At 39.1% G+C, this 27656-nt stretch overlaps 1 protein-coding gene across 2 annotated transcripts in view; it reads left to right on the top strand.

Moving 5' to 3' along the window:
• The window catches only part of LOC146513980 (netrin receptor UNC5D-like), a 268872-nt gene that overhangs the window by 229002 nt on the left and 12214 nt on the right, over positions 1 to 27656 (top strand). The window contains exons 5-15 of one of the 2 annotated variants that reach the window (XM_085168964.1): positions 2408 to 2588; positions 3990 to 4157; positions 5827 to 5991; positions 6301 to 6333; positions 9258 to 9443; positions 14007 to 14054; positions 14144 to 14293; positions 15186 to 15404; positions 16190 to 16274; positions 22017 to 22188; positions 24972 to 25202. In XM_085168964.1, coding sequence (XP_085025090.1) covers positions 2408 to 2588; positions 3990 to 4157; positions 5827 to 5991; positions 6301 to 6333; positions 9258 to 9443; positions 14007 to 14054; positions 14144 to 14293; positions 15186 to 15404; positions 16190 to 16274; positions 22017 to 22188; positions 24972 to 25202 — 1638 coding nt within the window. The remainder of the gene's footprint in view (positions 1 to 2407; positions 2589 to 3989; positions 4158 to 5826; positions 5992 to 6300; positions 6334 to 9257; positions 9444 to 14006; positions 14055 to 14143; positions 14294 to 15185; positions 15405 to 16189; positions 16275 to 22016; positions 22189 to 24971; positions 25203 to 27656) is intronic. The other variant, XM_085168966.1, reaches the window with a different exon arrangement.

The raw sequence follows: 27656 nt of genomic DNA, 5'->3' as shown, positions 1-27656 counted from the left end.
TAATAGTTACATCTTGGTACCTGTCAAACTCAGTTTCAACACTTTGCTCTAAATATTCATCCCATCTGAATATGAGAACAAAGCACTGGAGGTTAAGATTTGAGATGGGATCTCATTACAGTTTAACAAGCACCAAGTCATTTAGGTAGTTAGGCATCAACACTACAAACATGGTCGAGTCTTCCATTTCAGTTTGAATTAGCTGATGTGAAGCTTAGCAGCTATCTAAGTACTGTGTACTGTACTGTGTCTAAAGTGTCTTTCATTTACTGTAGGCTTGCAGACTAAATGAAAGCCAGTGTCAAGTGACCATTTGAAGAACTGCAGTTTTTGCAACTCCACGGTGGCTTTGTTTGTTAACCCCAGCAAAAACAACAAAGCTCACCAATCAATCACTTCAACTCATTTATTACTATTTGAGAAGTAAGGGTCAGTATTTGCTGTCAATCCTTGCATAAAGCAGACTACAAGAAAATAATGCGATTACATGAATAAGCTTGTAAAATGGGCTCATTTTGTATGAAATTATTCAATTATATTTGCTCCATTTTGTAGAAGGTCAAAACTGACTGCTTTCATAACTGACAAGACGGACCAGCCATGACAAACACTGGGGATGATTAGACACTGGCTGTGAAAGAGTGAATTATAAAGAAAGAACTGATGAAGGCGCAATGTTGCACACTAGTATGAGCACTTGGTACTGTATGTCTTGAAAGCAGCGGAGCCAATTCATGAAAAAAAAAGCTACATGATGAAAGACTTCTTGGGCCATCAAAAGGAGCAAAAAACGCTTGTGACAACATGACTCCAGATTTATTGATTTCCTAGCTCATTTTTTTTTTTCATCTAGAGTGCTTTGAAAGAGCAAAGCAATCTCTGAGTTTGTTGGCTGTAGTTACATTCCCTTGGCAAATGGACACTATCCACAAACACACATGCTACTCACACACTGGAGTACAACCCCATGCACAAACACATGGCTCTCCCAGTGGGGCGGAGTTTTTAATCCTCAAATACACTGCCATAAATCAAAGCGCAATCCTCGTGCCCTAGCTCGTCTCTCTGAATGAAAAGCTCAAGCTACTGGCACATTAATAGCAATTTACAGGGCCAGTCATGCGAGGAGAGGAGCATCAACTGAGCGTCTTTTATTTTGTAATTCCTTATTGGTTTCACTCACTACATGGCCACTGAATTGGTAACGCTGGAGGATGTGACCTACCTACTACATCACTTTACTCTGAGCTGTTGTCAGATGTGTTGTGCTTCCCAACCCCCTAATCTTGCAATCAAAATGTGTCCCCTTACATATCTTCATAAATGTAGTGAGGGACGTGTTTCAATTTTTGTCCTCTCCTTTTTTGTCAAGACGGGAGAACAGAGACTTCTTTACATGATGAAATGCAAAATGCACGCTTCAATCAGCACGACTGTGAAGCATTTGTTAGCAAATACTGAACTGTATGCAATCTTCATAAAGGAACAATTGTAGCAAAATGTTTCTACTGTTATACTACAGTGACCTGCACATAACTAACTGGATTTTGAACCAGTTACCAGGCATGTTGAAACTGTGAGTGTGGAGAAATATACTCAGTTTTAATTAAATTACTAAAAGGGAATAATATAACTTTTAAAGGTAATGAATTGTTGTCTTAAATTTTCTCCCTCAAATATTGGGGACTCTTAAAAATGTTCTTGTAATGTTTAATTAAACAGGTAGATAGAAAAACGCTTCATGTATCACATCATTTACTATTGATGGTGCCTTCAAAGGCTCTCTTACTAATGCCATATGTCATTTGTGCATATCACAAATACTGGCTTTTTATAGTACAGTCGTTAACAAACCAGACGATCTCTCTTTTGCCCATGGGACAAAGTGTCCATGATTTCTAAAGACTAATTACTTTAGAAATCCTACTTCATGGCTGAAGCATTTGGGGGTTTTTTTTGTATGCATGGTCAAGATTTAACTTACATTTGAAGATTTAATGACAAATTGTGTTGACTGACAGCACTTAGAAATAAAATTGCTTTAATGCACTTCCACCTGACGGCCTCAAGAATACGGCCATTACTAGTTTTTACCCTGCCTCTCCTGCACTGAGTACAGTCTCTTTAACGCTTTGTGTACCATAGATGATGAAAGAGAGCCTTTGCAGTTATATTCGGTTCAAATTGTTGAACTGTTTTCTCGTGTAACCTTGGGTGAAGTTCACTTTACCTCTGAAAGCCTTTTGTGATACTCTATCAAACTACTGACCCTTTTTAAATTAGTCTGATACGTTTTGAAACATTCCACCAGATGTTTTTACGTGTATTTGCTTTTTTTATCACTCACATCTGTCCGGTTATCAGATGTTTGTCTGCCTGAATGAATTTGACATACTTTTGTTTTCAGGTGGATTGGCTGAAAAATGAGGAAAACCTGAGCTTTGATGATGGTAATATCATGGAGAAAAAAGGTGACCACAACCTGATCATCTCAGAGGCCCGGCTGTCTGACTCTGGAAACTACACCTGTGTTGCCAGCAACATTGTGGCCAAGCGACGCAGTGCCACTGCTACTGTTATAGTCTATGGTAAGATTACAGTTCTTTTAATTTTGCAATTTTATCTCTGACAAAAAATCATGAGAGTAGATTTGCCTGGTAACTTATTACAGTAGTGTTGAAGAATAGTCTTGCCTACATCAGAATATCAGTTTTCACTATTATGGTATTCAGTTAGCAGCTAACTAAGCTTTACTCACACCGAGGTTGATTATCTTGTTAATAGTGTTAGATCCTCAGTGCATAAGACCCTGGATACTGTGGCTCGTTAGATAGTAAAATCTGCCTTAAAGCCGATAACATGCAAGTCGGAAAGGAAATAGTGCTGCACTCATCAAGAAGATATTCTTTTGGGCTGGAAAAATGGTTTGTTACTTCATTTTTTAAGTCCTCCTTAAAGCTAAGACACCTCACTGTTTGTCACTGATTGAGAAAAATGCGAACAACCACATGCTTCTTTTCATCGCTGTAGCCAAGCTGACAAATAGTCAGAGCTCATTCCTTTAACCTTAACTAGAAATTACTTTCTTCAGAGACAAGATGTTAAAAATTAGAGAGAAAAAAATAGATTCACAGCTGTCCCACAGATATGTCACAGCAACTTAACACTTAACTGCTAATATTTACCTCTTATTTATTTCTCCCCAATAAACCTTGTTGAGTTAAGGTCACAGTAATTTATCCCTCTGAACCATCAATGTGCCTTTTAGACCCTATTCCTTCAAAACTGCTCAAAAAAGTCTAAGTATAGTTTAATTAGGTTTCTTCCTGTTAAAAGGGAGTTTTTTTTCCCTACTGTCACCAAGTGCTTGCTCACAGGAGGTCATGTGATTGTTGTTGTTTCTTGGTAGTGTTGTAGGGTCCTTACTTTACAATATAAAGTGCCTTGAGGTGACTTTTGTTGTGAATTGCACTAAATATCAGGGCTGTAGAAAGTGAAATAGTGTCATACTAGTAAAAACTCCTTTTACACTGAAGGGCAGCCTTAAATGAAGTGTCTCATTGTTCATTTTGCTGACCTTTCATCCGGTTATTTTTATTATTTTAAAGAAGGCATTTAACTGCTGCAGGAATACATCTCATTCTTTCTGACATCCCATTGCTCCGGTCCATCAATCATTAATTTCCATAATGCTAATGAAGTCCCTGACAAGCTTACTATTCCCAATAGCCTCCAACAGATGTACAATAATGGAACAGTAGTATTTCTTCCTTTCCTATGACAACAAATGAGCTCATTAGTCAATCATCCTACATTACTTTAGGAGACATATCCGAGAAATAAGTGTACATTGACAGAAGGGAAGACACTATCTATCTTTTTTTTCTGATGTTCATTACCGCCTTTGAGTGAATCCTCTGACTGCGATGCAGGCCAGAATTCCTTTAGTGTTTCTTCATACCTTTTCCCTCCTCTTCTGACATGTGCAGTGAATGGTGGCTGGTCATCCTGGACGGACTGGTCTCCCTGTAACGTGCGCTGCGGTCGAGGTGTGCAAAAACGCTCTCGCACTTGCACAAATCCAGCGCCTCTCAATGGTGGAGCCTTCTGTGAGGGCATGTCAGTTCAGAAGAGTACCTGCAACACAGTGTGTCCAGGTAAGAGCAATAGCATGTTCTTTTCACTCTTAGTGATAAAGAGCATGTTTTAGTGTTACTAATTTTGACCTTTTGAAGCTTCTCTTGCACCTTACAGCTATGGGTTAAATAAAAGATTTACAGTTGCCAGATAAGATGTGCAAATTTTAGATTTATGACTGTTGAAAGTCTGTATTGTTCAAGTAGTTTATTCTGCAGAAATCACTTGTTATTGTGAAAATGCACTTATTTGCATTCATGAGAATATTTGCATAAGATCAATACAATGTAGCACCTGTGTCTTTGCAACAAAATCTAGATTTCTGTAGATGGTTAGCTTTACTTTACGTTTCACAAAGAATAGAAACTGGAATAATTGCTGGACTGACAGCTAGCAAAACAAGAAGCTAACAAAACTCTTCCTCTGTCATTGTACAAAATGTATTTATATTTACATACTATTTGTATAACATCCTTGTGAATATAATATACCTAAGTAATATGTAAATATCATTAGCACATATACACAAGATTACATATAATAGCATAAATAGTTTAGTAATACTGTCTTTATTTAACTTCTTTTTCATTATTTGGTCTAAATGTAAAAAATAGTTGGCTTACTTTTTCAGTCTCTGTTTGGAGAGAACTGAAACTTTGTGTTTTGTAATAAACAAATAAAAATTATAACCAAAAACTCAGTGATGAACCGTAAACATTGTTTAATTGGTCCAGAAATCTCAGTCTAAATACTATTATTTGGGTTTTTGCAGGAGCTACAGTCAAAGTATTTTTTGTGCAGCACAAGACCCACTATTTAACCACAAATTGTTGCTCCTATCCTTCAATCTTTTTACAGAAATTTGATATAACATATGCCATGACACTTGTCTTAAAAGCTTTGGGTAGGTTTTATAGTTAGCACTAGTCTTCTTTCAACATCAGAGTTTTACAGTGAAAGCATCTGCAATGCACTGGTGACAGTGGGTTGTTATCTGAAATCAAATGCAGTGCACCTGTGAAACAACTAATGAAGTGAAAATGTCTGGCAAGAGGAGAAAGATGCACAAATAGAGAGGGGTGAAGATAACATGAGAGAGAAGCTAAGAGTAGAATCTCAGGCTGTAAGAGGAAGTAGGAGTTATTAAAATTGCGCCTCTACCCGTGTGTTTTTTTTTCTTTTATAGGCAAGCCCAAATTTATGATTTCAACCACAGTGGAGTATAAAGAAAAACGCTCATCAGGTTTAAGTTTAAAAAAAAATTATCAGTCAAGTACAGTGCACTCCTCCAAACATTATCTCCTCTTTGCCAAATGTCTCCTTCTGACAGATTCTTTCTCTGCATCTGGGTTTGAACATAAACAGGATGCCTTTGCTTTCAGATTAGCAGGAAGAGGGGATCTTTTAGAAAGGCGAATTGATGGAGTCTCTTTATGCTCCAGATCAGAAACACCAGCTTTGTACATGTTTTTGACACTTTAAGTGGGACATTATTTTTAGTTGTGCAACTGTTACCTTGAAAGTGTTTTGCTGTAAAGTTCCACAGAGCTATTAAAAAATACACTTAAACCTGGAGTATGAGTAGCATGCATTTTTTAGTTCCTGTTGTGTTTCACTTGCATTTCTTTATACAGTAACATGTGCATGTATTCACATTCAATGGCTCTATCTTTGTGTTTGCCCCTGCAGTGGATGGCGGCTGGGGAGAGTGGAGTGAGTGGTCAACGTGTAGTTCGGACTGCGAGAGGCAGCGCAGCAGAGAGTGTACGGCTCCGGAGCCCAAGCATGGGGGGCGACTGTGTGACGGGGTGGCAGTGGCTACAGAAAACTGCACAGGCGGCCTCTGTACACAGAGTGGGTAACATCAGCTCCACACTTCACTGGTTAAAAAAGAGAAAAAGATATAGTGGTTTAGCACCATTACTGTCAGTCCCATTGTGTTCATTGACTGTGTCATCATAGACTTACTGTTCATAATTTTTGGCAGTGTGGGCTAGATCATGATCGTCATGATAATCATGCTCATTAGCAACGCCCTCATCCGTCTTCATTATTCAAACACTTTGTTTCACATACATCACACACAGTGTGCACCAGCGTGGATTTGCACGCAGGCAGTGATTGAATCAGCTAACGCTTAAATGATGTTGTGTGTTTCTGCAGATCGGAAGTTGCTGCATGATGCCAAGCCACAAGGTGAGCTTCTGTTTAGTTTCATTCCTTTCTGATGTTTTATTTAAAAGATATCACTCTCTCCAGCCGTGACCTGGATTGTTCGATTAGGGATTGGGATTAGAAAAAGGTGTGACCAAAAGTTTTTTTCACACATTTTGCAACTCTGAACTTTTGTAAACAAAACCCAACAGAGGAGTATATAACAACTCAAACTAAGCATTTTTAAACACCCTTTAACCTGAACCTCCCTGACACAAAGTCCAGATATACTACAATAATAAGAATTGCTGAATTTACATTAGCAAGTCCAACATCCTAATTATCTGTCTGCTCTACCCAGACAGCATCCTCACTTTAACCAAAAAGTTTTGAAGCCGTGTAAAATGTAAATGAACACACAATACAATGGTTTTCAAATTTTATATGCACATATCAAATGTTTAAATTGAGGCTAACAAAAGGCTGGAAAAGTGAGCTGAACAACAAAGAGACAAATTTTCAACTAATTAGGTTAATTGTTAAAATGTAAATATGATTGGGTATTACAGAGGAAAACTGAAAGCAAGAGCTTGAAGGATAGATGGGTAGAGCTTCACGAGGTAGCAAAAAAATCTACACTCCCAATTATTTTGTTTTAAATAAAAGTGGAAGATTAGAAAAAATGGAAAGATTTATTTAAAAAAAAGAAAAATAACCACATCTTTATTTTACACCAACACATATATGATTACCAGTAAGCAAAGTGGTTGTTTGTTTACAAATTGGTTAAGAGTTTGTTTATAAAAACATTTTCCGACTATTATATGCAATGTACCTTTAAATATCATTTGAATGTCTATTATAAGGTTAAAACTGATGTTTCACTCAGTTTTCAGTTTTGTTTTAACTGTTTGTTTAAGTTAAAGCACCAATACTAATGTGTTAGGTAGAAGGCAAATTATAGTTTAGATTAAAATACAGTGAGTTATGGGTAAGACCTGCCACATTATTGCTGCCATTCATGCAGGAAACATTGTGAATATCTCTGAGATGCCAATTGTTCATACTTAAACCAATAGCATAGATGAATATCAATTATAACACTGCTGATTATGGAACATTATTAATATCATTTCCATTGCATTGCTATTACAGTAATTATTCTATATGTTTACTCAGTTTTACATGTAATTTTAATGTACTGATTACATGTACTGATGGGTATTACGAAGCCCAATATGTTTTCTAAAACTAAAGTATAATTTAGGCTTTTTTTGTTAAATGCAGGTATAATAAGTTATTTTCAGAGGGTAGTTCCATTCACACCTAATTGAGTTTTGTCTTGTAAACACCCTCTGGGCTGATAGCAGCAAACTGGTGCGATGTCATTAATGGCATTTATAGGAAGGGACTGGCTCTGGCTGCATAATCCCACTGTTGGAGTGACAGAAATTCTCTAGCTGACAAGGGTAGTTACAAGAAAACAGCACGCTCATCAGCAGCCATTTGATTCTGGCACTGGTTAAGCTTAACAAATTACTAATGTTGCCCTCAGAGAGGGAATTGCCCTGAAATAGGAACAATAAGCTGCCAAGTGGTAAATCACAGGTGTGGCCATAGAGAATAACGCTGTATGAGTCACTGTGAATTAGCTTATTTAAATACATATGTTTTGACAAACAGACAGACAGCACATCAAATGACACGTGAATGAATAATGATGATTAATATTAACAAATTAAATTCATTTCTAAAGGTTGTTTGGCTTAGCCGTTTGTTTCCCCGACCAAACATTTGTCATTGATGCTTCTTATCTCATTTCCTGAAATATTTAAAGAAAGTGCATTGTGACTTTTGCTGTTTTCTTTACACTCTGCATCCGTTTCCACATGCTGTATGTTGTTTGACTTGGATTGTTACCAAGTCTCTGTAAAAATAACATAAGCTGTATCAAATGTCCCAGCTTTTATTGCCATTATTATCTCAGTTTCACTCCTACATTAATGATGCTGTACCCTTCTACTTATTTTTGATTATATCGGGCATTGTGTTTCAGTTTGAGCTCTTTGCGGTTAACCACTGTAAATCCACTGCTTTATGCATTATTGCTGTGTAGGGAAATGCTACTGCGTAGCTTGCACAGAGAAAAATCAATTTGCCCATGTTTTCCTGACTTGTCCTTTCACATAGTTATGTCTTCTTGTTTGTCAGGAATGGGAAAAAGAATGCGACCAGGCTGCCAAAAACTTCCCAAGCCCTCAATTAACCTGCTACTGTAGCTGTTAATACCGCTTTGCATATTTTGTCAATTTCTCCTGATTTGAGCTTCAGGCTACTTAGAGGATTTCTCAGCATGTCCTGTTTTAGTGCAGATCTCATTATCTTTCAAGAACAAGCTAGCAGCTCCTTTATTTCCCCACTCATTCGTTTGCTTTGTGGAGTTGGACGCCGCAATACTGGTGGGACCAGATAGAGCATAATCGCTGCCGATGAGCTAATTTAATGAATTGGTTTTGTCACATTATCCCAGTGGAACACAGAGCGCCTCCAACACCAGAGCCAAGCAGTGTTTGAAATGACAGTCAGGTGCTGGGTTGATTATAATCGCCTTCCTTCCAAGGTTCCTCATTAGTAACTTTAACACTGAGGAAAGGAACAATGAAGCTGTGCATCATGGAAAGAACAGAAAATAAAAAATGCACTAAAGTAGCATGAAACCAAGGTAGACTTCCTTGGTTTAAGAGACTTCCATAAAAGCGCTACTAAGCAACACAGATTTCCAGTTTATTTTGGGAGAGAATGTCTCCAAGCATCCTAATTAACCACAGAGACTCCGAAAGCAAATATAAGAAGTCTTGATGCATGCTCAATCATCCAGATAAGGAAATCCCAAAAAGTTGATTGTGTTCATATGAACATTCAAAGTCACGTTTGTTTGTTTTTTTCACTCATTCTGACATTTCAAGGTGTGGAGAACAGCAGTGACGTTGCCCTGTATTCAGGCCTGGCTGCAGGGGTGGTGACAGTTGTACTGCTCATCGTCGCTGTCACTCTTTACCGAAGGAGCCAGAGTGAGTACGGTGTGGATGTCATTGACTCCTCCGCCCTTACCGGAGGCTTTCAGTCCTTCAGCTTCAAGACCTCTCGTCAAGGTGAGTCATTAACTGTAGCTCTCAAATATCAGAGACAATTTGCCCTCGAAATTATGTCATAAAACACTGAATCCAAATGAGAACTTTGTACAAAAATCTAAACGTGAAATTTTCAAAAAAAAGGCAAAAAATGGATGGATTTGGGGGTTTTCCTGCAAAAGGCAACTGAATTTGGTTTTAAATCCAAATATGCATCCTTTATAAAGCTCCTTGTAAAAATTGAGGATTCATGTTGTGTTGGAAATCTTTTTTGGCGTTTTGACATTTCACTGTATGCACAATATGTGAACTAGCTTAACAGTGTACAGAAGTTAATTTGTTGAAGTCTATTGCAGCTTTGATTATTTAAAGAAGAATTTAAAGATAACACAAGATATGCACAGTCTTTAACTTGTCATTTAAAGCACAGACAAATTGTACACAATGCAATTGGAAACTCAGAGAAACTCCAATATGTAAACACTGTTTATTTGCTCTTGAAGAGCCTTATCTCCATGTAAAGATATTTTTAAAAAACTTGCTTGTTGGACTTTGCAGTAAAATCTTAAAAAGGCAGTTTCTAACAACTGACAAAATCTCTGTGACAGCTCTACACCCACCCTGCCACAGATGGAGCTAACATGCACAACAGTTAAATATGATGTGCAATTAAAAGTGCATCATATTATAAACCAGAGCGTCAAAATAGCTTGTTTTTATGGGGGTTTTTTTGCATGTGTTTTTATTGCCTTTTTCATTTCAGTTTGGCTGTTTAAAAGACCACAAAGAAAGCCCTAAAAATTAAAGCTGCAATTTTTGCCTGGTAGTGCAGAGAGTTGGCATTGTCTTTGGCATTAATAGCCATTCTAACACACACATAAAAGCAAAACACAGAAAAAGAATACGACAGGCATACAATCATGTAAAAAGGAAAGTACATCCTCTTTCATTTCTAACATTTTACATATTAGGACATAATACAGAGTCCTCTGTTCCTCACCAGGTTATAAATTTGTGTTGATAAAGCCTCTGATGAACAACACATGACATGTTACACCATGTCATTATTTTTAGTTGTTGGAGGTACTTGTATATACACAGCTTTCTCAAGGTCCTGTTGCAGCATTTCAGTTGGTTTGACTATCGTGCTTGACAGTTGGTGTGAGGTATTTGTGCTATTTTGCGGTGTTTGGTTTGATCAAATATAGCACTGTATATTCTGGTCAAATATCTCCAGTTAGAGAAGACAATTTCTCCTCACGACATTTCTAAACAAGCCAATTACAATGTCACGTATTTTAACATTTGATATGTTAACTGAGCCCCGTGGAGTCTTAGACATAGCTCTTGGGTTATGTGTAGCTTCTATTAGCATTGCATGATCTTTGGGTGGTCTGTTTTCCACTTTTTCTACTGTTTAACTTTCTACCAGATTGATGGGCAGCAACAATTTATTATCCTAAATGAAGCATTTAGGTGTATTAACACCTAAAAGCTGTAGAGCAGAAAACTTCCAAAACTGCTGCTTTCATGGAGATCACCCTTCCTGATTATCAGTCAACTAAATGCTTTTCTTTAGTAGCACTGGGTGGTTCCTTACCTTCGTAATTCCTATAGGAGTAGAAAGGGTGTTTAATTTTTGTTAATAATGTTCAAATAATGACACTGTGTAATATGTCATGAGTTGTTGCTTATCTCAGGTTGTATTTACCTCATCTTTAGAGCTGCTTAGGACACAACTATTGACGATGACCCTTGATTTCCTTTTTTTACTCTGCTGCTAACGTTTTAGCTGGCTATTATAACTGAACACACACACCCAAAAGTTCAATGGTGATGAACTGGAATAGGAATTAGTTTATTATTTATTTTTGTTCAAATAAAAATAATGTAAAATGTTGTTTCTAGTACACCTTGTAAGAGAAATACTGCAAAGTGCTTTATGACAAAATTCTAACAACAGAAAGGCAAAAAATTACTCTAAAGCAAGTAGAATAGTTACATAATGAGGTAATTCTATGTAAATAACACCAAAGATCTATGCAAGCCATACAGTTTTCTATGTATATGTATTTATTCATCTTTACGAAATATGAATACATTTATTTGTACGATATATATGCATTAATTATTAACACGCTTTAGGGGCCAGAACTGAGTTTATCTGTTTGTTTGCTTTAGCCATATCAAGCTTTTTTTCTGTCTGTGCTGTAGTGCAATAAATGTCCAATAACTTACAGCTTAACCTATAAAACATGCATTGCATTTATTACTTTATTGCAAACATCCATATTCAGCAAGCAATAAACTTATGGTAACAAGCAGATTGTGCACTCTAAACAAATGTATAATTTCACTCTTATCTATCATTACTCAGGCCTCCTCTTAAGTACCATAACTTGAAAAGTTAGTTGAAAGTAAGTTGAAAAGTTATCAGATAATGTCTCAGTTTTTGGTATTGTATTTTATTACAAAACCACAATTAATAATTCACGTCTGCAAAATTAAAAATGTAATTTATTACCGCTATCTCTTTTTTGCGCTGAGCACCACAATGGAGCGTTTGCGGTCCCGTGTTACTAAACGAAGAAACATCAGAGCGCCGTAGCGTGCTGTTTTACTCGGCAGATTGAGGCATATTTTTGCAAGGCAGGCATTATGGGTCGCCACAGCGGCAGCCCTCAGCAGGGCATAATAAAGTTCATTTTGATAACACAGCAGGAGGCAGGGAAAGCTTTAATCTTGGTCCCTGTTCACTGTGTTAGAGGCACTAAAACAGCCAAGCCCCCATAACATTCTGCATGTCCTCCCCTCCTTGCACGTTGCGCCCCGCTGTATGCTGCTGCAGTTATCATTTCATCACGATCATTTCATTTCAATACTTTTTCGCAGTCACGTTTTTCATTATGAGTAACTGTAATAACAGCTCACCCATTAAAATTATTGGCCAATTTACAGTACTTTGCTCATCAGGAGATACACACACTGTGTACTCAGTGTCTTCAGGTCTTATTTAATGCTTGCTTGAAGCAGCTGTCAATGGGTGCTGTTCATTATGGCATTGTCTCTGCACGCCTTTCTTTACTTTCATCTCTTCTCCTCTTAGTTCCTCCCAGCGAGGATCTGAGAGTGAGAGAGATGCGAAGAGAAGATGTGAGAATGAAGGAGCCATAGCTGTCATATGAGAAATCTGTACTTTTAGAGCAGTGTTAGTTACATCAGCAACATGCTGCACAGCTGGATCACTTGTCACACTGACTGATTCAAATGTCCACAGAAATTCTTCTCACACAGGCCGTTATTTAAACTCATTAACACAGCCGATAAATCGTATTATTGTTGTTGCTCATGTATTGATCAAAAATGCTGCTTTGTTTGATGCAGCAGTTATTGCTATTAAAGTATCTAATATATTCTAATGTCTTATAAAGACATAAGAAGAATAAGACATACTTCCTTTATCCCAAATATTGGGACATACAGGTATATTACACAGTACAATATCACTGTGATGTGTGTTAATCAGTCGGTTTATGTACAGCACTGAAAAGTAACCAGTGTGAGAACATCTCTGTTATTTATTATTTTTTTCAGTTAGATTGTAGAGTCAGATCAGTGTTTTCAGTTTAGTTTTAGCTTAGAATGCATCGGTTTCAGTGTCAGTTTTAGTCTAACTATTAGAATATGGTGGGTGTTTTTAGGGGCAGATTTAAGAATTTCTGAATAAGTTATTTACTTGCTGCTTGTTTGTGGTCTCTCTGACTTCAGGTTTGTCTTCAGTAGCTTTAAAGCATGTGTATACATGCCCATTTCATAATTGCATCCAGCTCTTGCTTTCCTTTTCCAAACTTTACTAATCCCATCATTCTTGTGCAAGTTAATGTTGGCTTTATTTTGGCCTTCCTGTTCTTGAGTAAACCAGTGGTTTTAACTGGTTTAACTGGAAAATGATGCCTGGTTCCTCTATAATATTCTTGATTTGGTTCAATGTTTTTTTTAAACATAGAAAGAATTCTACGATCCACATTAAATGTTTTCTGTGTTTTTGAGGCCTTTTGCTGTGTTTAATAATATTCCCAAAAAATTGCTATCCTTCTCTTTTATTTTTTATTTTTTTCAACCTAATGACAACCTTAACTTACATCAAAGTCTTTTAGGGGCCTCATCTGGAAAGTTCCAAACATAATTTCAGCATTTGAAATCATCTTCTACATAATTAAGATGATTATCTGCATAATCTGTCTTGGAAAAACTGAGGGGACAGGTCTTACTTGACCTGGTTTGTCAGTCAATTATCTAATTACTTTGGTCTAATTACTTTTGCCTTTCAAAATGGAGTATATGTATTAAAAGAAATCATTGTAATTACTTAACTAAACAGTTGATGCTTCAATTAAAGCTCACAGTCTGCACTTCAGTCACATCTTAATTGTTTGATTCAAAATTCACTGAGGTGTTGTCCACAAACCTATGGAGCTAGCTGTAAATTGGGTTATCAGTAGAAAATGAATAGAAAAAAATCAATAACAGTGTCACTTCTAAGTGAGTCACACTAAGATATGTCTTTTTTTCATTATATTACAGCAACAGCCACGGACAGAGAAAACATATTTGTGATGACATACTCTTCAGGTTGTTTTGTTTTTGTTTTTTTATTGATGATGTGGGCTCTCATGTGTAATTGCTGACATTCATTTGCTTTTTCTCTGTGTGTGTTTCAGCAAATCCTCTGCTTATTAATTCATCCATGCAACCTGATCTGACAGTGTCACGTACCTACACCAGCCCCATGTGTTTTCAGGACTCCATTGACAAGGAGCTAATGGCTGAGCGCTCACTCCTTGACCCGTTGCCTGATCTTAAGGTTAAAGGTTAGAAAACAGAACTCTTATGAAAGTCCATGTCTGTGGTACTCAGTTACTTTTGAAAGGGCAAGTCTCACAGAGAAGTGAACGGCTCTGTGGATGCACTAGGGCAGATAATCTTACTTTGGATCGTTTTTTTCCTAAGGCAGTCTCTAGGAAAGTCAACTTTCAGTGCATCACGAACTAGACATTCAACACTTCATGTTGTTGTTTGTTAGTGCTGGTTGCTGCCTTTTATTCCCTTGGTGGCATGATTAGCATTCAAAATTAGGGTGCTCTTTGAAATAATTGGTCCTTAACTTAGACAGAAGTGCATAAAAAAGTAGATGCTTAGTCTAATACAGTCATTGTCAGAAATGTAGAAAAACAAGAGCCTTTTTATTGTACTTAGTGTGATTTTATAAAGAAAAATATTCTTATTAAAGTCATATCTCCATTTGACTACATACTATCAGAATTTGATCAGAATTTGATCAGAAGACTGTGCCAGCTTGCATTACAGCAGATAGACACACAATTTAAACCCCATTGCTCTTGTCTTTATGGGTTTGTTCCGGATAAATGAAAGACTCCACCCTCCGAACTCTTTTAAGTGCAGAGTGTTGCAATTACTACAGCCCCAGGCATACACTTTTTACCTTGAGGCAAAAAGCTTGACAGTGACAGGGTTCTTGAGACTTGGTAGTTGGGTTTTTGCTAAGCTTTGGCTGGACAGTTAATGTTTAGAGCAGGGGTTTAGTAAACAGTTTCAGAGTGATTAGTTTTGCAGTCAAGAGCAAGCTTTTAAAAAGCTTTAAAGGGATGTTTTCCTACTGTTGGATGTTTGACTGTTGGACCTGAAAAAATGTGTTAAAGCTACACAAATTCTAATGTCACAGAGCTTTCACTGTATCCTCAGGGGTGACGGAAAGGGCAGAGTACCACGTCATGTCCCACCCTCAGACATTTCCAAGGGGACTGGCTCCAGACTATAGAGGGGTTGCAGTGGGGACAACACTGGGCAGAAGAGGCAAAAACCTTTTCAGTCCACACGTCTCTCTGACTCCCCACCTGTCTCTGCACAGAGCAACTGCAGTGTTTGGCCATGCTGGAGGCAGGCTCGTGGTACCCAACACAGGTGAGTGTACGATGAGGCAATTATCATTCAATATCTTCCTGCTGAAGAGCATGTGTCGACTTCAGTTCCTCCAAATTCAGCTAGCATTCACAGAGGATAGAAACTATAAAAACAAGTTGTTCTCATTTGCACTTTTTAAGTTGTTTAACCTTGTCAGAGTTGATCGGTAGCAAAAATGAGGAAAAAAGTCGCATACTGAGTAGGCAACATGATTATGGAAATATTATTTACAAAATGATGAAGTTAAAAAGCACTAGCATTTTTAGCCATTCGGTCCCTACCTGCAAAGTATGGAAAATGTTTTTGATCACAAAAAATACTAAACGTTTTCCTCAAATAAATTACTTTTTAAAGCATTTTAGGAACATTTTAAAGCACCTAATGCGTGCCGAAAAAATATAAACAAGTGTATTTAATGTGCTGCTCAGTCTATTGCATTATGCAGGCAGCTCTTTCTCTTGGCCTACATTCATCATTGTGTCCCCTGAGGGGCTTTATGTACTGCTAGATTGGCAGTAATTGTTTATGATACAGTAGAATGTTATGCATATGTCTTTGTGTTTAAGAGGAAAGGATGTCTGTGATGCCTGCTTCTGTGCATGCTTGTGACTAAGAGATCGCTGCCAGCATCGAATCACAAGGGGACTTGCTCTGGCGACCTTTTTCTGGGGCCCGTCACCCCTCTGGCTGTCACCTTCACTAAACAGACCTGACAGCTGAGCAGGTGTGTGTCATAAGTGTGCATGTCTGCTTGTTTGTTGATCAGCATGCCTCCTTCTCTGCAGGTATCAGCCTGCTGGTGCCTCACGGGGGGATTGCAGAAGACACTACCTGGGAGATGTACATGAGCATCAACCAGGAGGACAGCAGGTGAGGGACTCTCACTGAGGTGGTGCTGTATGCTTCCTAGTCTGCTCTCTTTTAATCCTTCAACAACACATTCCTCATCCCTCATCCTGCCACCTCGTCTCCTCCTCCTCCTCACTTTGCCGAATGAGCGCCACAAACACAAAACCTTTCTTATGAAGGCTACGCTGTGACATGTAGTGTACACATGCACATGCACATATTCCCACACAGCATGCGGTCCTTGCTTATCTCACAGACACTACAGGGGAGGACATGGTGTGTCACAAAATACATTGGCAGGTGTAGACAGATTGCATTACTGCCTTAAGCAACTGTCATAGCAGAAGAAGATACGCTCCGTGAATCTAGTAGACCGTTTTGTGTTTGCAGACGTAACTGTGACAATATCTCTCTCCATTTTGACTGGTTAGAGTGATGAACTTAGTGAAGTCATGATGATGGGTTATATTGATTAGGCAGACAGAGATAGAGTCATGGGCATGTGTCAGAATTTGGGTGACTATTACCTGCAAGCAGAAATCTATTTCTGTAACTTTCTTATTTCTCGCAAAGCTATCACTTGAGGAAAAAAAGGGCGTGATAGATAATAACTCGGTGCAAAAGGGCTGTAATACCTTTGGATTCCATGCAGCAGAGCTTTGGGCGCTATCTGACAACCAGATGTCAGTGTTTGGACATGTTCTTGATTCACAGCAGACAGTATCAACATGTCAGTATGACTGTGTGAAGCCCTGCTAGCTAGCTGTCACCCCAACCACACCGCTAACCACCAGTGCTTCTCAATGAAATTGGATTTCTACGTCCAAGAGGGGGATATCTAAATATCATCTGTCTTTTCACCTTACTTCCACCCACCCATTTAGTGCCTGGGGTCACGTGGGAGAGGGAGCATATCAAAGGTCACATATAGGTTGTGGCACAGAGCTCAGTTAGCAGACTGGTTGCACACTCCCCTGCCTTAAGTCTCCCCAATTCAGCCAGACTGTTGCCCTCCAAGCTCCTGCTTTGCTCTGATAAGCCCGATGCTGTTTACTTCTCTGGCTGCTGCTTAAGAAGCTGCAGGAGCCGTGCACCACTGAGCTGTCACTCAAAGCCTATCTTCTGACAGCCACAGAGTCCAGGGGAGAAATTGGATGCTTTCTCCCCATTCAAACCTTAGCCATCTACATAAGACGATGCTTTCCTCTGCAAAGAATAGGAATCGATCAGCTGGGGCTCAGTTTCATGTGTTCGCGATAGCTGCCATCCATCCTCTGGGCTTCACGAGGTTGTTTTGTGTGTGATCTTCTTCAGCTCAGCAGGGGACAGTGAGTTGTCCAAGGACAAAATGCACCTGATACTCTGCATCTTGCAAAAGTTTCAAGCATATTTACGAGGCAGGCAGTTATTGCTCTGTGGTGTCAGTTATATCAGACTACGCAAACTTTAAAATTTGATTGGCACTTGTTTTTGGTTGAGTCAATCTACCAGTGCGTATCTAACCTGCCCGACCTACAAAACTCACCCTCAGACAACCCTAATGATCCTTCCCTCTTCCTTCTTTCCTAAAATCCACATTTCCATCATGCATTACTATTTTTAGTGCATGGTGGAAATGTGGATTTTAGGATTTTAACCTTTTTATTTTTCACACTGACTCTGACAATGAGTAATTATGGTAAAGCTGATGAAAACTGTTCTAATGAGAGTGGGAGTCAGAAAAATAAGTAATTTTTTTAAGTTTTTACATTTTCTGGCATTAATACACTTACATTGCACAAAATCTTAAAGGAGATTCACATTACCTTAAATCTTGAAGTCTTTGTCATGGCTTCCTTGTTACCTTAATTTTACATCCTGATGAACTTGATGCCTTGGCAAGATGTCATTTTACAAGTCTGGCTAACTTTCAAACCATGGTCACCTACAGGGTTTTTATCAAAGGCCTAAGATTGTTTCTAAGATTTTTCTGTTTCTTATATTGTGGTGTTTTTCTAGATTATGATTTATGTTCTGATTCTTGAGATGTGCTGTTTTGCTTATTTTTATTCTAGGTTTCAGTTTGGTTCTGGTCATGAGTTCAGTTTGATGTTAATTCTTCTTTAAGTCTCTGTCGTCTTTGGGTTCCATGTGTTATATTCTTTCAGTCTGCCTCTCAGTGTCAAGTCTGCCTCTTTGTGATTTGTTTCGTGATTCCTGTTTGATTTTGATAGTCCCAGTCTGATGTCAGTGTGTTCAGTTTTACTTCTCCCCTGTCTCGTTAGTCTAATTTCTCCCAGCTGTGTCTCCCTCCTGTTTCCCATTCCCTGATTACGCCCCAGTGTATATAAGCCCTGTCTTTTCCTTTGCTGTCTGTTGTGTTGTTAACGTCTGCTCACCCTCAGTTAGCTGTGTGTTCTGTTACCTGGTTTGCCTGCCTGTTAGTTTATTTTTTCCCCCAGTATAGTTAGTCTTCTGTTCGGTCAGCAACCTGCAATAAAGCTGTTTATTTTCATTTCACTTTTGCCTCTGTGAGTCCTGCTCTTGGGTCCACCATTCCTGCCTACCTTCACACAGACATGACATATTTGTCTTTTTTTTTTAGTGCAGTAACCTATGAACTGCGATGGATGATGAGCTGGATGAGCTACTACACACCGACATTCTAGTTGACTTTTCTCTGGTTTCCTTTCTTTCTCTGCTTCATCTTGTTTGTTAGCCTAAATTACATCCTTGTATTTAATTTTCATTTAATTTTTCATCATTAGGTTTATTATTTTCACATCCTCCCTTAGATCTCTTTCTGCCCTCATTAGTGCCTACTTGAGTTCACCTGTGCTTTGTTACCACTTTTCCCATGTTGTGCGTTTCGTCTGTGTGTTTTTGTCACATCACTGTGTCACTTACCTTTGTTCCTGCTTCTTCTAATCTTCAACGTGGAGTTTCCTGCTTCCTTCCAGCAGTGCCTTTTGTTATATATTCTTCTATAAAACTTTAAGATCCTTTTCCTTATCCTGTGACTTGTCACTTGGTTTCCTACCTTTAACATCTGATGGTTTTATAGTGAGGAATATTATAGTAGATGTGGAAAAAAACATTTTGTAAAACTGCACTAACACTGCACACTAGGTATACATGCAGCCATTGCATAGCTTTAATTTTAGATTTTTACCACAAATACTTTTTCTGACTATAACAAAAATAATCTGCATGATCTGATAACAACTTGCTTGTATTTTCCACAGAGTGCCTCCTTTAGCTAAAATTCCAGCTAATGAGGACACTTCTGTTTCTGCAATTCCGTCAAACGCCATGCGGCTGTGACAGCTTGAAAGAAAGACTGTCAAACACTAACAAGGAATTGTGAAAATATAATTTGCAAGTGTGACCTGAGAAAAAAAAGATGATGATTGCATTACACTGGATGTTGTTTTGTTGAAACCAAAAAAATAAAATAAAAAACAGGAAATGAAGTGTGACTATGAGACAAGGCTCCACTGTTAAAATACACACAACCATCATCATGGAATGATATGTCTTTGTTCGCATGTAAACAATCAGAGTTGCTAAATAACCATCTTTAATCTTTGCTCGCAGGCAATCCAGGTAATTAGTCTCAGCAGTAGGTAACCTTGGTTTCCTCATAGCTAAGGGCTGATTAGCACGAAAGTGCAGCTGCAGGCCAAGGTGCTACTGCGATGTGTGATTTTATTTTTAGACCCCAGATCATAACCTCTTTAATTTTTTAGTGTTGATTGGTAACAGCATAATGGAAAGGGTTGAAAAAAGCTTCACACATCACACTGCACCAGAAACTGTTAATATAACAGGAGGTGAACAGTCTCAACCACACATCATACCCTGTCTGCATGCAGGCACATACACACACCATCTTACACCATGCGTCACCTAAAAAGGTTGATCTTACAGGTAATTTGCTGGACGGGCTGGAAAACTAAAAAAGAAACAAAAAAAAAAACCAATCCTCCTCCAACTCAGGTGCTATTTTTTGAATTAAATCTGTCATAACTAAATTTACTTGTTGTTTCTGTGGCTTCAATTATGCTCATTATAACTTTACTTGCTAACAGTGCATACGCTTAACACTTAAAAATGAGAAGTCAGCTTCAACTTTGCAATGCCGCTGCCAGTTAAATGTTCCAAAAAGTCAGAGTCAAAAGTCAGAGACACTGTGTGAGGAGGGGCCATGACGCTCAGAGGATCCTGAATTAATGTAGCAGATTTATACGACAGCAGAGATAGTAGTGGGAGTGGGAACTTTCAGGGGGAATAAAAATTTATTAAGCCTCAGATATGATTCATGTTCATTTACATGCTGTCTGGGGGGACAACTTATATTAGTGTAGTCGTTGACAAATTTGCCTCACAAGCAAAAGTCACAGGTTTGATCCCAGGAGGAGACCCCTTGGGGTTGTGTAAGGAAGGCATCTGGTGTAAAAAAAAAAAAAAAGCAAACGTGCGTGATTTACACTTCAAGTTTAGATAATAATAAATACCTCAAGAAGCCTGCCAAGTGCCAAGACCTGCTTCTAAAAAAGACTTTTTGCTCACAATCAGAATATAATTTGGGCGTAGCTTTTTGCTTAGTTATACACGAGTCGGTTGCTGCTAAGATCGAAAACTACATTACACACAATACACAAAACACAATAACGACAAAAAAATTGACAAAATTCAACAGCATTTCAAAAACGAAATAATTTTTTACCCTTTGGCCAAAAAATTGTAGGTATTGTCGCTGGGCAGGCTGGTGGGCTGTGTGGACACCCAAGTGTGTGAATATCTCAAGAACAAGGCGACAAAAGACTTTCAAATTCATCCCATAGATGCAGCTACTAAAAATCCCAGATGACCTCAAGGTGAAGGTCAGAGGTTAGCTTTTCTGAGAATCACAAAGGATTTTCAGCCGTATACCATACATGCATCTACTAAAAGACTGAGGGGTATACACCGACAGGCACCCATATTTTGTCACATGTATCTTGTGTATTCTGTTCCATTGTTGTATTTTTTGTTTTGTTTTTTTGACATAGTGTTTTGCACTCGAGGGCCATTGTAGCTCATGTGTTTACATGAGAGGCGCCATCCATAGAAATTGTACTTTCAGTGTGTGTTGGTGTTTTCCATATTTGTACAGATATGTGGTGCCCCATTCACGCCTTACACATTAGTAATGCATCTGTGTTGGCTTGTCATGGTCATTCCCCGCTGCAGCTGTATTAATGACCCTGAGAAATATCCACGCTGTGCCTGTGACAACAGCACCAATATCGTGTCCTGTGTATGTGAGGTGTCCACCCAGGGCAGCTGCATGACTGATGGTGGTCCCATTGATTACTCTCAGTCTTCGGGGCTTCCAGCCAAGATTGGGCTCCTGGCCAAGAGCAGCTTGGCCTGGTTCATCTGTCACCGGACTGGCCTGAGCAGGCTTCATAAGCTCCATCGACCCACAAAGCTTACACGCACTGTGCTAAAGCCTGTCCTCCCCAGCCTCACTGTCCATTAGTCTTGGTGCTTTAATCTCCCTCTATCTGTGTGTCTGTGTGTCATCTAGTCAGCAATTGATTCATTATGAGTTTCCAAGGATTTGAGTTTACTTTGTTCATAGGCAAGGGTCACACTCTGAAAGCTTGTTGAAGCAGTGATTCATGTTTTTGTTAAAAAACTTGTAACGAACCCATCCAGCTTCATTAACACGATCACAGATCAAACATGAAGTTTACCATAAATGTTTTCTAATCATATGTTTCTCTACCTCTACAGTACCGTGTCCGACGATGGGTCAGAGATCTTTTTGAGTCCTGCAGTGACATACGGCCCACCAGGCCTTGACCTCTCCTATCCAATAGCCATGACCATAGCCCATTGTGCAGAAGTTGCTGCTGATAATTGGACCATCCGCCTAAAGAGACACATCCAAGACAACAAGTGGGAGGTGAGCAAATTCTGTTACCCTTCACCTGTAGTTAACATGTTTGAATTTCCTCCTGTGGCATAAGTGCAGAACGCTAACAAGTACAAGCACACATCTCTCGCTAGTGCCCAGAATATCAATAGGATCAGATAAACTGCTTCGACCTACTTTGATGAAAATTTTCTTCCTGAACTGTAGTCATGCAGGCAAGGAGCTGATTTCAGGGTTGCCAGCTTAGATTTGTCATTCTGCATAAAATTTAGCCTTTCAAGCTCTACCTCATGCATCATTTGCATTTGGTCTGACATTTCTTTTGGATGTAAGACAGATACCTCAACATGAGGTCAAAACCAGATAAAAACCAGCAAAGGTGCTTTTTAAAAGATTTAAGACGTTGCTGCTCTAAATGTTTTATTCTTGTGATTGCTACTTTTTTTTTTTTTTTTTCCATTTATTTAGGTCTTTTAGTGTAATAACCCCTCTGAAAAGCCCTTCCACTCCACCCTATAGAGCTACTTCACAGACTCACAGAAGAACACTCAGACATCCACCTCCACTCCAAACACCCTCTATTCATTTTCTTGTGTTTTCTTGGCAGAGTACACACATCGGAGATCTTTTCTAAAATCTTTTTAATGTTTAACTAACCTCATCAAAAACCTCTAAGAACCTCATTGAGGCAGAGCGACCCCGGAGCCACCGAGTTTGCTTGACCTTGGGGGTCTGTCACTCTCTACCAGCCGGGTCCTTTCACTCTGCGTGACATTTACACAGATGTAATTTGTCAGCACACGCATTTCTCAAAAGGAAGCTATCAAAAGACCTATCACTGGTGAGAGCTATATGCCAGCAGAGAGGAGAGAAAACAAGAGTAAGGACTCAACAGACAGAATGGGGGAGGTAGGCTCTGGCAGAACGGCAGAGAGATTCTTTGAATGTAAAGCTGTGGACCATCTCTGTCACTGAGAAATAATGAGGCCTTTATCGCAGACAGGATGCTTACTCAAAACCTAATCTCTGGAATTAGTGATATAATGGGAGATGGAGGTTCCTCTTCCACTCTTTCTTTCTCTCTTTCCTTCTTCCACCTCTGCTTCTATTTCACTGTGTCTGCCTCTCAGTGCCATTCCCATTAAAGTCTGCACTTTGGTACACTAGATTTTGACTCTATCATTTTCCCTGCCTGCCTGGCGGGGATGAGCTATGTCATGGAGATCCTTCATGTCTGCTCCAGCGCTAATGGGGCAGGTTTAGGAAGCTATGGGACACTAAATTACCCTACATTGCTTTATATGCCTCAGCCAGGCCATATGCAGAGGGGACCTGTGGGTCACAGTTATGTTCCAAAGGTGATTTAGGGAGAATTGAGCACAAGATGAGTAGCAATTGGCCGTTGGATACAACTGCGCCCCACTAATCCGTTTTGTCAGCGTTACTGTATCCCCATCTGTTTAGTGAGATGTGTCATTATTCATTTGGCCGTCATTCAGCTTTGCACAGCTCCTGGTCCTGTTTAAGTCTATGTACGAGGGAGAGATTCCAAGTTACTGTCTGCAAAGTGTCTTAATAAAATGCCTAACAGCAATGCAAACACGCTGATCGGTGGCTCCCGTGAATTGTTGGTTAACTGCATGACCATTCAAAGTCTTTATTTGTCTTTATTTTCTACATGGTGGCCAATAAGATAATGTCCAAGCAGTCAGCTTACAACTATTGCCTTAATCATGCCAATACAGGCTGGATGTGGCTAAGCTTTTAGTTTGTAAACTTAAAGCAGGTTTTTAAAGCAGTTATGTGCATTACAGTCAGCACTACTAAAGAACATATAGCATGCATGATTGCAGCACAGCTGAGCACAGTGATGCAGAGTCAAGTGGTGTCTTCATATTAACAAGTGAAATGCATTACTGAAAAGCTGAGAGTAATTTAAGAGCACTATGCCCTGGAGCTACTAAGACCTTTGCTTGACCTTGGGGGTCTGTGACGCGCTACCAGCCGGGTCCTTTCAGGCCTCGTGACATTTATATAGATTTAATTTGTCAGCAGACACATTATTCAAAATGAAGCTATCGAAAGATGCATTGCTGAAGGCAGGTGCCTGCCATCAGAGAGAAAAAATAAAAGGAGACTGTACTGGACAGACACATTAAAAAAATGTTCACCTCCTGAAACCCGTTTTCAACAACAGTATCACTCAGGATGCATCAAAAATCACGAGTATGACAGAATTCCAATATTACAGTGTTCTTATGTTTAACTACTAAGCCACTGAAGTCGTTTTACTTAACACCTCCATATTTTTATCCTTGGACTCTACTAGAGTTCCTCTGCATGACTGACAGCTTAAAATAAACTTATTTAACTTATACTGTGCCTCGTTGCAGCCCCTCAGTTAATCCTCTGTTTGAAACAAGCTGTTTTAGCTCCCTCCACTTTTCCTTTAAGCAAGCTTTTTTCCGACTGACTACCCCTTGCAAACAGAGGGTTTGAGCAGCAGGTGGGTGAGACTTCTACTCACAGCCAGAGCTATCTGCTCTCATTGACATCATACGGAGCCAAGAGTCAAAAAAACCTGTGTGACTTGGAGTGTTCAAACATTCTGTAGCCAGAGCATTTGACTCACATGGCTTACTTGAAGATATGCAAATATCAGTGTTTGAAACTCTGGCCGTGTTTAATATGTGTATTCACCAATGCAGCGGATCATGTGTGCATATATGCATAATATAACCAAAGTAAGAAAAAGCATATTACATTTAATCCTGGACCTAAATTAGTCTCCTTTTATGTCCCTACCACCAAAGGAAGTGATGTCTATAGACGAGGAGAGCACCTCCTGTTACTGTCTGCTGGAGGCCCAGAAGTGCCATGTGCTGTTGGAGCATCCAGGTCGCTACGCTCTGGTGGGGGAGCCGCTGAATCAGGAGGCAGGCAAGCGTCTGAGGCTGGCTGTGTTTGGTAGTCCGGATGCCAGCAACTCTCTGGGCTTCACCCTCAGGGTTTACTGTGTGGACGACACACCCCATGCATTTCAGGTAAGAGGGAAGAGAGAAATGATGAAGATCAGGAATATACTTGGTCATTATATGAATGTAGGTGTTTCCTACATTAATAATTTTATCAATAAACCTCAACTCATACTAGCATACTCACATACTTACATTTGCCACTTGATTACTCAGTTGATTTTATCAGTGGAGCACCACTAACTAGTGGCTGAGAGCGCCATTGGATGCTCCACAAAGACACACAGTATGCTCCATTTTTGTCTTCTTTGTCTATTTAAAGACTGTGAAAGTGACAGAAACAATCTAATAAGTCTGATGTAAACAGCCTGCTGCTGAGTTATTAAGCTCCTGTGCAGTGCAGGTGCAGGCTAGTTTTGTTCTGAACTGAAAGTGACAGTTCCACCTAGTAAAGGGCTGAATGTGTTACTGATCTGAAGGCAGCCTAAACAACATCAAAAATGAACATGCCTTCACTTAATTCTAAAGAAAAAAAAAAAAAAAAAAAAAAGCTAAAGTGCCTTTGAAGGTTGACTCATTTTCCTCCTGTTGTACGTACTGAAGTGGCTTTGACCTATGACGTATTCACTTATTCATTGACATACTCATTGAACTGCATTCAAATGGTAATAAGACTGCTTAACTTCACAAAAACGAAATAGATTCATGATTTTCCCTTCATGCAACATCAAGAGAAGCACACAATAAAAAGAAAACACAAAGAAAAGACAAACTCTGTTTTGTTTGAAATGGCCAAACTTGTCTCAGTGGTACACATGAAGTCATATAAAGGCTGCTGAACATCAACGCGGCTGTGATTTAGCTTAAGGCTGATGTCATCATTCCAATATGCTAATATTTAGCTAAACAGAGCGTTGGAGAATCAAAAATTTTGACCAGATTAATGGTGACCTGCAGAGTTATAACTAAAGTAACAAATTCAAAGTATTTCCCTTGTAAAGTTAGTGGTAGTACTACAGGAAAAGTTCAAGAATAAGAAGTTCAAGAGAATTCACCTCTACACCTACATGTAGACCACTTTGACCTGTTAGCCCTCGGTGGCTCCCTCTCTCTTTATTGCTTCCTGTTCACTGTACTATGTAATAACAGAAAAAGCCCAAAAGATGAATTTTAAAAAACCTCTAACTCTCACTGCCTTTTAAACAAATAAAATGCCTGAATTTTATAGCATGATCACACATGACAGTACCCTTCATAAAAAAAAGAGTTAACGAGCCTAGGCTTCTGGTGTCCCACTAATAAAAATCTTCCCCTTTTGATGAAATTCAAATCTTCTAATGGTGCAGGATCAGGTCTGGAGATTAAATGTATTTTAATTGTAAGTTAAAAGAAGGTGCCATTTTTAAAGTTGGAAAGTTGCTGGTGGTTTTGTCTTGAAGATTTGCTGTCTGGAAGAGTTCTTTTGTGCTCCACTGAAGATATGTTCTGTAACATAGCCGCTGGGAGATGCCTGATGACTAAGAGACAAAGAGGGACTTTTAATTACAAAGACAACAGATGCTTCAAGGTTGCGTCTCTGCCCTTTCTTTAAGTAATTTAATTTGCTCTCTGTTAATTAAATGTGTTTCAGTATTGCATTCCATGTGACGAGTCTTAGAATCAGACACAGTCTGAGATGGTGCACAAGTTCACTGGTGTGCTCTTGAGTGATGAAAAGTTTGCCTTTCTCCTCGCAGCGAAAGCCAGACTCAAAAGTACAAATGTACCTCTTTGTTAAAAGATGCTGCAGTTTAAAACACGACTTTTTCAATGATTGTTTCTTTCCTGTTTTAATTAAATTATTCTGAAGTTGTGCTGAGAGCTGTCCCTTAGCCACTAGGCCTGCTTGAATTTTTTGGCTCCACCCTAGAGGCAGAATTCCAAGTGAACAAAGAGAAATTGGATGTAGGTGCCAAGAGCCAATTTACTCCACCTCTCCATCAGTCAGACTTGGTTATTTGTTCATTTGTTCTTTTTTTTTTTGCCTTTGTTTGTGCTCCATACGACAAATAATTTCCCCTGTGAGCTTGAAGCAGGAATCGATCAGGTTCAAGGCAGCCTGTGTCGTTTGCATTGTGCTCTTTTTCCCACCCTTCCCTGCAAATCCAAGATACAGAAGATGTAAACACAAACATGCAAGTCGAGCACACGCCAGCACATGCACGCATACAGAGCCCTTCAACAACAGAGTGAAATTTGATGCTTTTGCTGCTTTAGGCGAATAAATTTCCAGAGACTGGCTCTGAAAGCTCCTGAATATTTTAGCAATTTTATACAATTAGCCATTCTAATGTCTCTCTGTTCATATGTGCAAAAGTCAGCTGTGAGTCGCTACCCTGGATGTTTCCAACTACATGCATCGTTAACACGTAAAAGGTGGCAGCAGCTGTGTACCCTTCATTTTACTCTCTTTTTATCTGTTAAGAATGCTGGGAGGCATACATCAGTGTGAGCACCCAGAAAATGCTCCATGAATTTTAAAAA

This window comes from Neolamprologus multifasciatus, chromosome 7, assembly GCF_963576455.1.
Source record: "Neolamprologus multifasciatus chromosome 7, fNeoMul1.2, whole genome shotgun sequence".
Taxonomy (NCBI): domain Eukaryota; kingdom Metazoa; phylum Chordata; class Actinopteri; order Cichliformes; family Cichlidae; genus Neolamprologus; species Neolamprologus multifasciatus.
This window is presented reverse-complemented; position numbering and strand designations above follow the sequence as displayed.